The following is a 14,829-nucleotide window of genomic DNA, read 5'->3' as shown; positions in this document are numbered from 1 at the left end:
ACATTTTACGATATCATTTTGTACTTTTACAGTTTAATATAAAAGTTACACCTGAAAATTTAATGTTTTGTTTCCTAATTGACATCTTTTAACTTTCAAAAAGAGCCCAAATTCTAGTGCCCAACCTAGGTGCAGCTAGCTTCCAAAGAATTCAGTAATTTTAAATAAATTCAGTAATTTAGTACGGAACAAATGTATTGTGTTCTAAATATCTAATCTCTAAGCACCATACGAGATTAGATATTTAGAATACAAAACTATATTTATCCGGATTAAAAAAAGCTATTTCCACCTACGGAGCACCTGAAACGTGCGCCGCTCACGCTTACCCGATTATAGTAAACAATATCGTCGATCACAATCTAATTTTTTTAGCTTGGGAGTCGAATTTTCTCCTATAACAATGTGTTTGAACCAATCTGAACTCTTATATCACCGTTGTGGGAACATTGCGCAATAATTAGAAAACTGTTGACCTTTCTGTGTGGCATACCTAGTTAAATTTTTATACTCATCTTGTATTACGTATTTTTGAAGTGAAAATTTCTTTAGCGGCGTTGTATACTTTTTGTGATGGGTGAAAAATGTTAAACTCGCGTCAGGACACGTGACCTGATCGAAAATTCGTAAGAACAACGTAAGTGCAGTACATTTTGTGCAGTGCAGCAAGGACCGTGCAGCCGAAACATTAACAACGCAAAGGGCTCCCGGGCCCATGGGATCCGATGCTCACGCGGTCGAAGTTCACTTCATCACTTTTCTTAATTTTTTTCTGAAGGTTCTGCATTTACAAAAAAAATCTACGTCAAAAAGATCGAGCGAACGCATCGATCGATCGATGATTTTCTTTCTTTCTAGAAGTGAACTTCTATTGCGTGAGAATTGCTCAAGATGCCTTAAGAGCCTATTGAGAGAAGCGTCCAGCGTCGTCGGGCGACACCTTTACAAAACTTACCTTATACGAGATTAGGGATTTTGACATACATTGTACCCTTCATCCCTTAGATTACAGAAATTACTTACTAATAACAATTTTTATGAATACATAGAATACAATAATAGATAGTCCCATAATCCTTAAGGTGATTAGATCATCTACCAAATTAAACCTACATATTATTTTATACAAATAATTTTGTTTCCTTGTTAATTGTAACAAGACGTCCATTCAATAATGCTCAACGTAATCTTTACGTGTTATCTTTGCCTAAATAAAATACCAAAGGACGTGTTGTGTAATTTCAATGTTTCAGTCAGCTGGCTCGTTGGTCTAGGGGTATGATTTTCGCTTAGGGTGCGAGAGGTCCCGGGTTCAAATCCCGGACGAGCCCAAATTTCTTTTTGCATTTTTTATTGTATTTTTATTAGTTTAATAGATAAATATTAGTTTAATAATAATATATTCTATTATGTAACAATTATATAATTAATTCAAAATATTTTTTATTTACAGCGCCATCTAGTGTATGAGATGCGTATAATTGATTGAGTTTATGAATGGCCCTACAATACACATTATCGGCGAACTCACACAATGCCGGACGCAATTACATGAACCTTGCGTAATTTGTATGAGAGCTTTTAATTTACCGCATTTAAATGATAAGCCGATTTCACCAAAATTTGCCGAACTGCTTGCCGATCAGCCTCTAGCACTATCAGCGAAGATTCGACCAATGTGCGGCTTCGACGTACATTGCTAGGTTTTCCCTGCGTTTTTACCAAGTTCACATACATATTACGGTATTAAAATAACTGGATACGTGCTTATTATGCGATTTACATTGCGTAATAAGCACATCCAATTTTTTTGCCAGACCTATGGAATGTGGAATACAAAATTCATGCGTTATTCCAGATCCACACTGTCGCTGGACTCAGACACATGCCGACGCGAGTGCGTGAACAGTGCGTTGTTAGTACGAGTGATTTTATTTACCGCAATGCAAAACCATCAATGTATATCAAATCCGCCAAAGTTTGGCAAACTGTTCGACGACAGCGCGGAGCCGGCATTAAATGCATGTTGAAAACGGATGTGTAATTAAAACATGTATTTTATTTTAACAAAAACTTTTAATTCAAACATAAGTTACACGCAAGATCAACATTGTAATCAACTTTTATGAGCCATTTAGATATTAGACATGAAATAATCATCAGGTGGACACGGATCATTTGCCTCGATAGGTTTATACCTATATATCTTCCCTTTAGTACCAACTATTATATTATTTTTAGTATCGAACGCTATGCCTGTAATTTTAAAGCCAAACTGCGCAATTTTTTCAGGCAAAATGTTATTAGTATGCAATTTGAAAAGACACCCTTTAACTCCTAATATGGCTTCGTCGTTATTGTTCAATTGGAGTACATATTTCAATTCTCTTGTGAAACCTTTATATTGTATAGGTTCGTATAGATCTGCTGAGAAGAAATACATTCTGCCGTCGACGTATTCATAAAACGCATTGCCTTTACTATCCAAAACAAAGCTATATGCTTTTGGAATCTTCTCGTAACGTTTGATGGCCGTTGTCCCATTCATAAACTTGAAAACTTCGCGACTTATTCCAGTGATAATGTACATCTGGTTGTCGCTTTTGTCAATGAAAATACTTCTAATGTCATCGTCTCCTATGGGTCGTTCTGATGAGATTTCGCTTTTGGAGTACTCGTAAATAACTAGTCCTTGATTGGTACCAATATAAATTATGTTGTTTGCCGTGTCAATGGCAACGCATTGTCCAATCATGTCATCGGCTACAGACAATTGTTTGATCCCAAGTGACCCGTGTTTCAGTAGATGCAATCCTTTAGTATAATTCCTTTTATTTAACAAGAAAAATATATGATCAGTTCTTGGATCTATGACCATACCAGTCGGATAGCCGTCAATAGTGGCAATTAATGTTCTCTTGTAATAGTCTTTGCCGATTTTGATCCGGTCACATTTTTCTGTTTGACATTTCTCGAACAGAATAAGGAGAAACGGTATTATGTGGATGGCTTTTAAAAAAACCATTTTGGGCTCATGTCAGTTGCTGTGTTCTGGAAAAAAGAGTGTACAAAATAATCAATTTGATTGGCACGAGTGGAATTTAGATTAACTTTAGATGAAATTTAGGACATGGTGAAAACGCAAATTCTGTTACGTTGTCTAAGTGAACTAAGTGTCTGAGTAAACTAATAGTGTTGTCTAAGTTAAAAATAGATAGATAGAATTCTTGATTGCACAAATTAAGAAGAAACATAAGTTCTAGGTATTGAAATGAGCACAAATATGTGTTTTTACAGCCAAAATGTAATTATATCGATAAATTTATTTGTTGCAATTAATTTACCATTAAAAATACATAATCACACGGAATAACAGTTGGAATCTATTCCAACTTAAACATATGTAAGTAACATTGGTTATTTGTAACATATTAATAATTTACGTCGAAAATAGATTACTAAGATTTTTCGAACGCTTTACAGCTAAGGAAGCGCTGGTTAAGACGGTGAACCTGTGATCGAAAGGTCCCAGGCTCGAATCCTACTCGTGCCACACGAGTTTGTATCTGACTCATGTATAGTAGTTTTCATCGACCACCACTTGCTTCCGGTGAAAGAAAACATCGTGACGAAATCTGCGCACTAATGTATATGCGGTTACTTGCCGATAGATGGCGGTAGGTAGATGTGAAAAGTCATATCAGATGCCTTGAATAAAATCTGACACCAGTGTTAGCAATCACTCGCTATAAATGGATTAACTAAATAAGGAACGGGATAAGTGTTTCAACTATATATATAAAAAAAATTGCAATGTGCGCAGCCCGTTTCCAAGGCGCAAAATTCTTTAATATAGCTATGAAAAAGCACAAAGCCCTTTTTAATTACAAGCTTTTATTTAATATTCAATGTTTGTAAGTATGTATGTTCAGATGAAATCTTGTACATAACTTTTGAAATAGATCAGATATCGGTTGAAGACAACCGATTGAGCTGAAATTTTGTACGTTTAGTTTGGATGACAAATAATACATTATTATGATATGTATGACTTGACGGTGCACCCAGGAACGGTCCTCGTCGAGGGAACTCAGCACGGAATATTTCAAACTAACAGCAACAAAAGCTTGTGTCAAAAATTTTTTGTGAAAAAAAAAAAACTTATGAAAATTGTGAAACGTACCCAGTCCAATGCTTCCAGTCCGAATCACTACGCTGTTTTAACATGAGCCAAGGCGCGAATCAACTTTCTTTATAAAACAAATGTAGTTATTGTCCCACGGTCAGTGTTTACAAACTTTGAATGTTGTACCGTCTTTCTAATATCCTACTTTACAGGGGGAGATACATTTTTGGATATTTCAATTTGTTGCCATCTCTTTCTACTTTAGCCATTGAGCGTCGGAGCTCAGGATCCGATTTCCTACTTTTTCGTCTTCCCTAGTTGTCAGTACGCGTGTCAATGTCATTGACACGCTGTGTTGACACCATGGAATTAGTAGGTACTACGTACGATATGACAATCCATGCTTGACACGTATATCATAAACATATAATCCTTCAATTCGTTAGCTCAGTTCTTTGAAATTCACTGTTGGATAGGTTAGTTCGGTTGGTAGTTGTATGGTCATTTCTACTTTATGTATCACTAGCGCCTCGACCCGGCTTCGCTCGGGACAAATAAAAACATTTGTATTGTATACGGTGCATAATAAATTATGCAATAGAAACTTCCCCAGGCATCACATTGTCTTTTGGTATACTAACCATGAAAATCCGTGCAGTGAATTTACAGTTTATCGCGAACAGACAGAAATGCCAGAGTTCTTTGTTTTATTATATGTAAGGGAGTTATAATTATAACTCCATTAAAAGTAATTACTTTTGTATATAATTTGAGACCTTAAAAGTAAAACCGAAGATAGAGAGGTGTGTAGAATATTCCACTGACAAGAGCATCTCTTAATTAAGAAGTTACTTTTGTTCAGCAGAAAACCAGCGCTGCTTTTGCTAATCACGAGGCAATATGAATTGTATAAAATACGAGAAATTCCATTCTTGAAAATATATTTTTATTTTTAAAATCCGCGTTAAAATGTCACCAGCCTGTATGTCGATAGAAAAATGATAGATAAAAATATTACACACGTCATGACGTAATTTGTCTAATATGAATGAGAAGGCACTATTGTATTGTCTGTGGTATTATCAAATTTTTATAGAGCAGCAGTCGTAGTTTACTATTGCGGAGTGCTGGAGCCGCAGCCGAAGAAAACACAGGTATTATTAATTTGTAGACTGAGTAGTTGATAGTGTTCGTAGATGTAATTTAGACTAGCTGCGAGCTCAGGCGCCTCTGTCACGGGAATTTTTTTACTTGAAAGCAAACAGGGAAGCGGCCAGATATTTTGGTATATAAAATTCAATTAGTTGTGTATTAGGAATCGATATAGCAAAATTTATAAGTCAAGGTCAGAGAATTGTAAAAAAATATATTTAATCTAGAAGATTGATGTTATATAAGATCATTATGATAATTCATAATAGACTGTAAACAATGCAACTGAATCACCGGTCATTATACGAAGATAAAAGTTGGTTGGAATTTTCAATCCTTTTGTTTTTGGGTATATATTTGAAGGAATTGTCATTTGTCTTATCGCAATATTTTTTATTATTGCTATAAATGCCTATGAAGAGTCATCAAAACAAAAATTAGTTTACTAGCCCATTTCAAATTATATAACACTTTTAAATAGCTACTTATTTTTGGTCTAGTCACAGATATGAGAACATTACATAATGTTTTTATGTCTGGGTCTAGTTTAAGTCAATGACAAGCGGTCCAAAATAGGCAATCGTAAATTAAAATCATCAGAGGAATCTATTGTAGAAAGACATTCACCTTATAATCTGAAATATTATATTCTTATGTATTTTTCATTAATAAGTAAAAATATATAAACAATTTATACGTTGCCTATTTGCTCTCTGTCCAGTAGACCAGCACTTCCACATACTAACAAACTAAAAAAAAAGGGTAGCACTCCGGCAGTGCCGGCAGAAGTGAAAACATGAATTTTAGATTTGTCACGTGTCTTGACGCGAGCACAGACGCGAGTTTAACACTTTTTACCCAACACAAAACGTTTATAAAGCTGCAACAGAAGTTTTCACTCGAAAAAAAAATTGAGACGGAATAGAATAAATAAAATAAATAAATATATTGGGACAAATCACACAGATTGAGCTAGCCCCAAAGTAAGTTCGAGACTTGTGTTATGGGATACTAACTCAACGATACTATATTTTATAACAAATACATATATAGATAAACATCCAAGACCCGGGCCAATCAGAAAAAGATCATTTCCCATCATGACCCGACCGGGGATCGAACCCGGGACCTCTCAGAATGAAACAACAAAAAGTAATTTAATAATTTATTTACATTCAGCCGGACTGTATTTGTAGATCATACCAATACCCGCCAGATAAATATCTTCATTGTGTACTGCTATGCCTGAAGGCACAAAATCCAAGTTCATTAGCTTCCTTGGAATCAAACTATCTGGCCTTAAATGATAAAGACCATCATTAGCTGCTAAGATCACCCTATCACTACCGTCTACGGTAATAGCGCGAGCCGTATCCTTCGCTATTCCAACAAACTCTATAGGCTCTTGGAAACCTTTTAACAAAACTTTAACATATTTTGAGTCGCACTCGTAAAATACATTCTCATCAGCATCAACAGCCAGAATAAACGCACACGGGACGTGATCTACCTTTTTCTTCTCGTTCCTCTTCAGATTAACTGTAAACACTTCATTTTCAGGGAATATTACTACATATAAGACATCCATGGCATTTTGTGGTTTATATATTTGCACAATATCTTCATCTTTCAAGCTTATGAAGTTAGCTTTGTTCGTTTTATTCAATACATTTAAGCCATCGTCTGATGCTATGTATATTCTGTTTCTCATTACATCCACAGCTGCAGCTTGGCCGTTTACATTATCAATTTTGATTGGCTCTCCATTCTTGAGTATGTATTGGTCCATTTTGGTCTGAACTTCATCGTTTTGTAGCGATTCTAGGTCGATTAAAGTGAAAAGTATGTCGCCCGTATGTGGGTTGTGGACAAGGTTGGTTGGTAGTCCTCTTATTGTTAATATTGAGGATCTGCTGTACGATTGGTTGTCGAAGACGTACGGACACAACTCCGCCGTGGCTCTCGATGCAAGAACGAGAAACAATAATGGCAGCATTTTCGTTTTCTGGAATAAATGTATGTTTATTAAAATTAATTTGAAAGGACAGTTTTCATAACTTCTGAAAGTATAAGTGAAATGTTAAGCTACACGATGTTTTTTTTAAGAAATAGAAGAAAATGGAGAAAAAGAAGACAAAAAAAATAATTTTATTACCACTTTAGGTAAGGGAAATAGTAAAAAAAAATATTTTAATTATAATTTATTTAGTAATGGAAACGGAAAAATGGTTATTATATCTGTAATTAATGATGTAGTTACACTAGAAAAATATAAAGTTTATAATTTTCGTACGAAACTACGATTTGATAAGGAACTTGTGTAAATCATCTAGATTTAAACATAAAAATCAAAGATTAGAAAAATAATATTGAAATTCCTGTCATTGCTGAGTTCTTATCATGCAGAGACTAAATTTCCTGATATGACATATATAACTGATCTGTTGACCCTGTCGAGAGCAAATTGTAGAAAGCAATAGCTCTTTTTCACGTTAAATTTTAAATTATATACTCGTAGTATTTATCAAAGCAACAATGCTACTAGCATTTTGGAATTACCTGCTGTTTCTGCTGAAAATAATTTTAATAACGAAAGTTATTATAAAAAATGCTAGTAGCTTGTAGCTTTGCAAATAATTTTCATTTAGGACATTAGACGTGTCTGTCCATTTAGGACATTCATTTATTCATGTTTTCATTTAGGACATTGGACAGACACGTCCAATGTCCTAAATGAAAATTATTTGCAAAGCTACAAGCTACTAGCATTTTTTACAATAACTTTCGTTATTAAAATTATTTTCAGCAGAAACAGCAGACAAGGAGTATCATAAAGAGTCAAGAGACACGTCTTTTCCTGGTTCCTTCCTTCGCAGTTAGAGCCAAAGGTTTGCTATTATACTGTTTCTTGTTTAGCATTCTTATAGACAAATTATCTGGTAATAACAACATCTAGTTATCAGTTTTTCTCAACATCAAGCCGTGCACTCATATTCTTAAAATATGCACCTCCGGCTTTACTGATTTTTATAAAAATATTAATGAGAAAAATACTTACATTAATATCAAAATCGTCTGCGAAGCTGTGATTGTCACTTGCAACTGTATCACGCAACTTGTTGAATTATCTCGTGAACTAATTTCACGAGTTCAACACACTTCTATCAAAATGGGACAAATGTTATTAATATGTTTTCGTATATTAGTCGTTTTGTTTTTGTTACGTTCTCGAAATTTCTTTATTGTTTGTTTTAATCGAAATGAATGAATTTGCACAATCATAACGCCTATATATCTGCTTGCAAAGGGGAAGGAAGGAAAAGTTCGCTGGGTGCGTTTCCACTGTTACCTCTTGTAAGAGACGTAGTGGCGTAGTCTCCTTTAATTCTCAAACCGATTGCTCTGTGGACGTTACAAAATGTTAGTATTTTTGAGAAAAATATAAATATGTTTAAATTTTCACGTGAAAAACAATGTAAAGACCATTCTGATTCTTTATTTGCTTTTGATGATTTGCATAAACATTGCTCCAGAAGAACACAGGTTCCTAAGATATAACCTTTAGTTAGCACAAGGTTTTTGAGTGAACGTAATCATAACATATCATACAGACAACATGTATTTTAAAATTTCTTTATGTCTCTAATTTGAGTGTATTTCTTGGTTGTTTTCTCAGTCGATAAGCGTCAGAGACCTGAGTCCCTTCTCCTACTTTTTCGTCGCCACTTCGCAAGGTCGTCTGCATTCTTAGTTGTCAGATCATTGGCACACGTAATCCTTGACGTCATCTTTCTTTGTCATTGATCAAAACTTGCCTCTATTTTCATTTATCAATTCTTTATTTGCATCCTTAATGTAATTAACAGATCTTTCTTATATATAATAGAACATTTAAGGACTCTTAAGGTCACAGCAATTGAAGAGAGTCTGATATTGTCCATAATTACATAATATTGATGATTCAGTTCAGTAGATTTCATTCAGTTCAGTAGATCATTTATTTTCCAACATTATCGTGTGAGAATGGAAACGCGCCACGTCTTGGTGATTGAGCATCGCGTGTATCTCGCGCTCCATTCAATGATCGCACGTATAGGTCAGGAGCAGTGTGTTACGAAATACTCAATAACGCACTTCCTAGTTCCGATATATTATAGATTTTTTATAAGATTTATATAATCAAAATAGATATGATTATATAATATAACAAATAAATTAAAGCTAACATAAAATATATTCTGAATTCCCCAGTCCCAGGGCCCAAGTAGTCTTAACTTATAATATAAATATGAAAATGAGATATTACGCTAATTGACATGATAGGCAGTTGGTTCATTAAGTGCCATGATTTTTTAAAATAAAGGATTCATAGGATTCATACATACAAACTTAATCAAAATGACACTAGCGGATTCGAATTGTTCGAATGTCGAATGAAATGAAATGAATCGAAATAAACAGTAATTGATAAGTTTAATTTCCTTTTGTTTCTTAATATATGGATTGATATTTAAGTGTAATTTTATTTTTCAGATATTCAAAATGCGGCCAGTACTAGCAATGACATGTGTCATTGCAGTCGTGTTATCCGGCGCGATGAGAAAGAAAAAAACTGTGTTTCAAAAAGAGCAACAGATATTCTCTTCAAAATTCAACATAACTCATCTAACTGTTCCTTTTGAGAATAGTAATTTTGTAACAACGGAAGTCAAGGACATGCCAACGATATTTTTTACAGTTTCCGATCCAAATCTAGAAGGAGGGAGTTGCATTTATGTTCTTGAAGGATTTGCGGCCTACGAAATCCTTGAAGGTGGCAGAGACACTACTACAGGTTATGGTTCAGATCCCACAGTTTATTTTGGTTCTAACAAAGGCATTTACAAATACATACCTGAATCTCTTGGCGTTATGAAATTCGGATCATTTCATGATGATATCAAACAAATTCAAAAAGCAAAAGACATTGATGTAATTTACACATTAAACAGTGACAATAAGATTTATAAAGTTGAAAATAATGGGACTGTAAGGAAAAGAGTAAGTGACATTTTGTGTGCGACAGAATTCGTGTTAGACACATCGAATAATATTTATTACTTAGATTGCGATGACGGTATGCCTAGAATTCAAAGACAAGACGGAACATCTTTAGGATTCGTGTCCACTCTTTTCCATGAACACGTAAAGACTATAAAATTGATAAGACCAGCTTTCATTATGGAAGAATCTATACCATTTTTTGGAGATAAAGGCCTGTATTTTCTTTATTCGAATGGAACATGTGAAAAGCTAGATTTTCATTTGGACGAGGTCCCTTCGGCATTTAGCGTGGATTCAGCTTTGTACATCGTAGCGGCCATGGACGGGAAGTTATACGAATTTAATGTGATGGACATGATTCTAGGATCAATGTTTGGTGTTTCCTCAGAATGGCCCTCAGATATTGCTACAGTAGTGCTGGCTTTTGTAGAAACAACAAGAAAGCATCTAGGTCTCAGCCTACCGAGCAGATCTAAAGCGTGAAAATTTGTTTATTAGTTTATTTGTGCAACTAAGTAATAGTATTTACTAATAACTACATGTAGTATGGGTGATAGAATGGATAATGCCTTGGAATGTAGTATTTTTTATGCAGTAAGGCTGAATATATAAATGAAAGCTTCGGTATTTGATACGTACGAGTACTCAGAGCAAGCAAGACATTCATTATAATAAACGAAAGTTTTAGATTATTGATACAGTACCATCTTTCATTTTAGTAGGCACTTTGTACATACCTCAAGTTCCGAAACCTCTTTGCATAATACATATTTAATTGTTAATAACTGTTTCAGAGTTACCGTTATAGTTACCATAAGTTAATTTGTAAATATTATGTTTGATAACAATGTCAAATCCAAATAATAAAAGTCACTATGGTGTCAAACTATTTATTTCTTACAGTCTTTAACCGTGTTTTGGCTTTTGACGTAGAGTGCCCCTCGACCGAGAAGCAACTTCTTTCATGGTTTCCACATTATCTTCAAAATATTCCTTAACCTCGTCAATCAAACCACTCAGTATTATCTGTAATATATTATATTCGTATATCTTCTTCTCATAAGCATAAAAATGAATAAGTGTCCCTTCCATTGCGTAACCGGAGGGTTTATTTTTGATTACGAAGTCGCTTAGTTCAGATGTTCCATTGGCATATACCAAGTATACCTGATCATCTAAGACTAGAGGCACAGAATCTTCAAAAACAAAAGCTGGTTTCAACAACTGTATGTATTTAGGGTTCTTTTTAAGACCTTCGAATTTAGTTACTCCTTCAGCATTGATGACGTAAACGTCTTTGTTTTGATCATAGAAATAAATGTTGTTCTCAAAATCCATTACAAGTTGTTGAGCGTTGTCTACTCCTGCTACCTTTTCCTTTTTGGTTCCTTCACCGGTTATCTTGTACATTTCATGTTTATCGTTTATCGCGTAAAATGTAGTTTCATCTGTACCATTTTCCTGAATTATATTAATGAAATTATCATCTAAAGTTCCGTATTTCTCTGCTTTGTTCTGTGCAACATCATATCGGTAAATTCCGTCTGAGGCAGCGAAGAATACGTTTTTAGTTTCCTCATTGGTAGAAGTTGAATCCCTTCCGTTTTCAAGTAGCTTATGAGCTGTACCATTATGTAATACATACAGTCCTTTATAATCCTTATCACCATTGGCATTTAAGTCAACTTCGGTGAAGAATAGATAGAATTCGGAGTTAGAATAGTCTTCATCATCATTGTCGTTGTCTTCGCCGAAATTGATGGCGTTCAGTGGAAATTCCAAGTTGATAATGTCATGTTGGCTGGAGTAAATTTTGAATCGAGTATCGTAGAAATCTGAATCGACTATAAGTTTTTCGTTTGGAACAGGGCCAGCGGAGCATAAACCAGCCAGCAAAGCTGTCAATAGGATCTGAATCATCATTTGGCACCTGAAATGGAAAAGTGAACAAAATATATCTAAAAAGAATCCACAGGACTTCCAACTAATCCAATCTTAATCCGTTAGGATTGAGGATTATTAGTTATAATAAATGCGAAAGTAAGTTTGTTTGTATGTTTGTTAGATCTTCACGATTTATCTGCTTAACTAATCTTCTTAAAAAATTGGATTATGCGTTTGAAGTACGAAGAAGGATAAAGACACACCTTTCATACCGAAAAAATAATATTCCCGTAGGAAATTCACACGGACTAGGCCGCGGGAAAAAGCTAGTAATGTTATAAATGTAAAAAAAAAGTATATTAGTCTTCTGTCTTTCTCGTAAAAAATAATAGAGGGAATTCGATGACATTTTAATAGCAAACGGATTCGCTCAGATGTGGCGCGGCGCAGTTAGTTATAAACAATGTACCAGGTATATTTCAAACTGTAGTTAATTAGCTTATGTAATGCATATAGTATTTTGTATAGGTATGCAGTAACTATACGATAATTATGTAAACATAATTATTTATTTGCACAAGTTATCTAAACTTAAAAGTGTCAAATGTCGATAAAGATAAAACTGCTCGATCAACACGTATTAAATAGTGAAACCACAAAAGTATCTATAAAAGAAATTATCTTACGTCGAGTTATACCTCAATTATATTTTTTTAATTAGCTGGGCCCAGGGGCTTAGTTCCCGAGGAATTTCTGGATAAAATGTTGTAATTCTAGGTTAAATAATAGTTATTCCAGGTTATATTCTATCCGTGTAAGTACCAGATTTCATAACAATCCGTTGAGTAGATTTTGCGTGAAAGAGTAATAAACATACACACATACACCCTTACAAACTTTTGTTTTTACTAAATGAATTCCGGGGCTTCGCTCCCATTGGAATTTCGGGATAAAAATTACCCTCTGTGTTATTCCAGGTTTTATTCTACCCGTGTACCCAATTTCATAACAATCAGTCCTGTAGATTTTGCGTGAAAGAGTAACATACATACACACATAAATCCTCACAAACTTTCGCATTTCTAATATTAGTAGGTTTGTTATTAAATTTAGTTTTATTTAGCTCCAGTGAGAGAAGAATATTCTTAAAATTCGGGTCGTATCCAAGAATACCGTAAGTGTACAGAAGGTGTGGACATGTTAATATTAAGCCTGTGGTGTGGACTTTTTGCATCTGATTCTCAATCCAACTGTCTAGCGAGCTACTATATGAATGACGTGGAAACTCTTTCCTATAATTTTAATTAAATGCTAGCTTTTAAATGCCCGCGTCTTCGTCCGCGTTTATTATGTGCGTCTGCTCATAAATTATTATTGTCAATATCTCGGGTTCTAAGCAACGTAACACGATGTAACCTTTACCAGATTTTAAGTTAGACCATCCGCTATACAACTGTGAAAACCTCATCAAATTCCATCGAGAAGTTTTTGCGTGATGCGCGAACGAACATACTGACAGATGGCAAAAAAAAATGATTTGGCTTCAAAATGTCATGGCTTCTATTAGTACTATAAAGACCATCAATAATTTTTTTCTGTTAATATCTCCTATGTACAGACATACACGCGCTTACAGTTTATTATATGTATATGCAGACATAGCCCACTTACAATTTAATTATATGTATAGATTAGCTGTGCCCGCAACATCGTTTGCGTGCTGTTCGAAATAAGTACTTTTTTATATTTAAATTTAATATTCAAATAATAAATTAATCAGATTCCAAAAATAAAGATGCTACTCACCGAATGAATGCAACACCAAACAGTCCACTAAGTACTGGCCGAAATAAGACTTAAAGTTAACAGCTTGACTTAGTTGAACTACACGACCTGGTTATCTTAACGAGAATAATTCAAGGTTAAACCTTATCTACTTTCTGGGATAAAAGTGTTTACTTCGAAATTGTATGCATATAACGAGTTATTTATTTATTAAAACTATATTGCACAATATAATTGTAAAAGTACAAGAGTTGGACTAAACTTACAGTCAATCATTGGATCAATTTCTTGAATTTGTTAGTGGAATCTAATAAAAATATATCTCTTATCCTTGCATATTTCAGGTTACATTCGGGGCTGTTAGGCCACGAAACCCGGGAAGGTCGATGTTGCTTATCAGCTGTCCAGACTTCCTTGCATCGTATACATCCATGAGCCTAAGACTACTTATCTTGTCCTAGGATCTATTCTAGGGCGGGGACCACAAATTCAGCTTCTCAGTGTGTTAAAAAGGAAATCCTTGAATTTTAATTGAAATAATTTAATATATCACTTTAACAACAATAATTAATGATCTATTTTTGTTTAGGTACATCTGTGTATTTGATAATATGGTATAAGGAAATAAAAAATATATTTAGACTTTTTTGAAATATATATAGTTATCTAGCTAGATGTTTTATGTCTCAATTTTACTACACAGCTTTGGTGTCATAACAAATCCTGACTCTTATAACGGTTAGTATATATTATGAAAAGAGTAAGAAACATTATCATAGCGGAACGTCGAGTTTGGTTGACACGTACAGTCACCGTGCTGGAGTACAAGGCGAAAACAT

General features: G+C 34.3%; 4 protein-coding genes and 1 non-coding gene across 7 annotated transcripts; 2 read left to right on the top strand and 3 right to left on the bottom strand.

Annotated features, from left to right (window-relative positions):
* The first annotated feature begins 1,259 nt into the window (after positions 1 to 1,259).
* TRNAP-AGG (transfer RNA proline (anticodon AGG)) lies at positions 1,260 to 1,331 on the top strand. Its single transcript has one exon. It is a non-coding gene; the product is annotated as a tRNA-Pro (tRNA).
* A 718-nt stretch (positions 1,332 to 2,049) lies between these two features.
* LOC128681173 (uncharacterized) lies at positions 2,050 to 4,328 on the bottom strand. Its single transcript, XM_053764885.1, has 2 exons — positions 4,184 to 4,328; positions 2,050 to 3,051 (listed from the first exon to the last, which is right to left on the bottom strand). Exon 2 carries the CDS (start codon positions 3,023 to 3,025, stop codon positions 2,135 to 2,137), a length of 891 nt encoding a protein of 296 aa, XP_053620860.1. The 5' UTR covers positions 3,026 to 3,051; positions 4,184 to 4,328; the 3' UTR covers positions 2,050 to 2,134.
* An 828-nt stretch (positions 4,329 to 5,156) lies between these two features.
* LOC128681134 (uncharacterized) lies at positions 5,157 to 11,518 on the top strand. Of its 3 annotated transcripts, XM_053764775.2 has the most exons (3): positions 7,982 to 7,997; positions 8,097 to 8,166; positions 9,812 to 11,518. In XM_053764775.2, exon 3 carries the CDS (start codon positions 9,821 to 9,823, stop codon positions 10,802 to 10,804), a length of 984 nt encoding a protein of 327 aa, XP_053620750.1. In that variant the 5' UTR covers positions 7,982 to 7,997; positions 8,097 to 8,166; positions 9,812 to 9,820; the 3' UTR covers positions 10,805 to 11,518. The 3 variants fall into 3 exon arrangements, with proteins under 3 accessions (XP_053620749.1, XP_053620750.1, XP_053620751.1); XM_053764774.2 differs by lacking the exons at positions 7,982 to 7,997; positions 8,097 to 8,166 and adding an exon at positions 5,157 to 5,280; XM_053764776.2 differs by lacking the exons at positions 7,982 to 7,997; positions 8,097 to 8,166 and adding an exon at positions 8,677 to 8,698.
* LOC128681136 (uncharacterized) lies at positions 6,431 to 8,561 on the bottom strand. Its single transcript, XM_053764777.2, has 2 exons — positions 8,337 to 8,561; positions 6,431 to 7,283 (listed from the first exon to the last, which is right to left on the bottom strand). The coding sequence occupies exon 2, from the start codon at positions 7,272 to 7,274 to the stop codon at positions 6,444 to 6,446; it is 831 nt and encodes a 276-aa protein (XP_053620752.1). The 5' UTR covers positions 7,275 to 7,283; positions 8,337 to 8,561; the 3' UTR covers positions 6,431 to 6,443.
* On the bottom strand, positions 11,196 to 14,119 carry LOC128681133 (uncharacterized). Its single transcript, XM_053764773.1, has 2 exons — positions 14,012 to 14,119; positions 11,196 to 12,251 (listed from the first exon to the last, which is right to left on the bottom strand). The coding sequence occupies exon 2, from the start codon at positions 12,242 to 12,244 to the stop codon at positions 11,228 to 11,230; it is 1,017 nt and encodes a 338-aa protein (XP_053620748.1). The 5' UTR covers positions 12,245 to 12,251; positions 14,012 to 14,119; the 3' UTR covers positions 11,196 to 11,227.
* Positions 14,120 to 14,829: the final 710 nt, after the last annotated feature.

The sequence above is a fragment of the Plodia interpunctella genome, chromosome 26 (genome assembly GCF_027563975.2).
Source record: "Plodia interpunctella isolate USDA-ARS_2022_Savannah chromosome 26, ilPloInte3.2, whole genome shotgun sequence".
Classification (NCBI taxonomy): Eukaryota; Metazoa; Arthropoda; class Insecta; order Lepidoptera; family Pyralidae; genus Plodia; species Plodia interpunctella.
Note: the sequence above shows the minus strand (reverse complement) of the source record. Positions and strands in the feature narration are given on the sequence as shown.

Bases quoted from the DNA above. Each gene is read 5' to 3' on its own strand.
- LOC128681133 (XM_053764773.1), bottom strand. From the start codon at position 12,244: ATGATGATTCAGATCCTATTGACAGCTTTGCTGGCTGGTTTATGCTCC.
- LOC128681134 (XM_053764774.2), top strand. From the start codon at position 9,821: ATGCGGCCAGTACTAGCAATGACATGTGTCATTGCAGTCGTGTTATCC.
- LOC128681173 (XM_053764885.1), bottom strand. From the start codon at position 3,025: ATGGTTTTTTTAAAAGCCATCCACATAATACCGTTTCTCCTTATTCTG.
- LOC128681136 (XM_053764777.2), bottom strand. From the start codon at position 7,274: ATGCTGCCATTATTGTTTCTCGTTCTTGCATCGAGAGCCACGGCGGAG.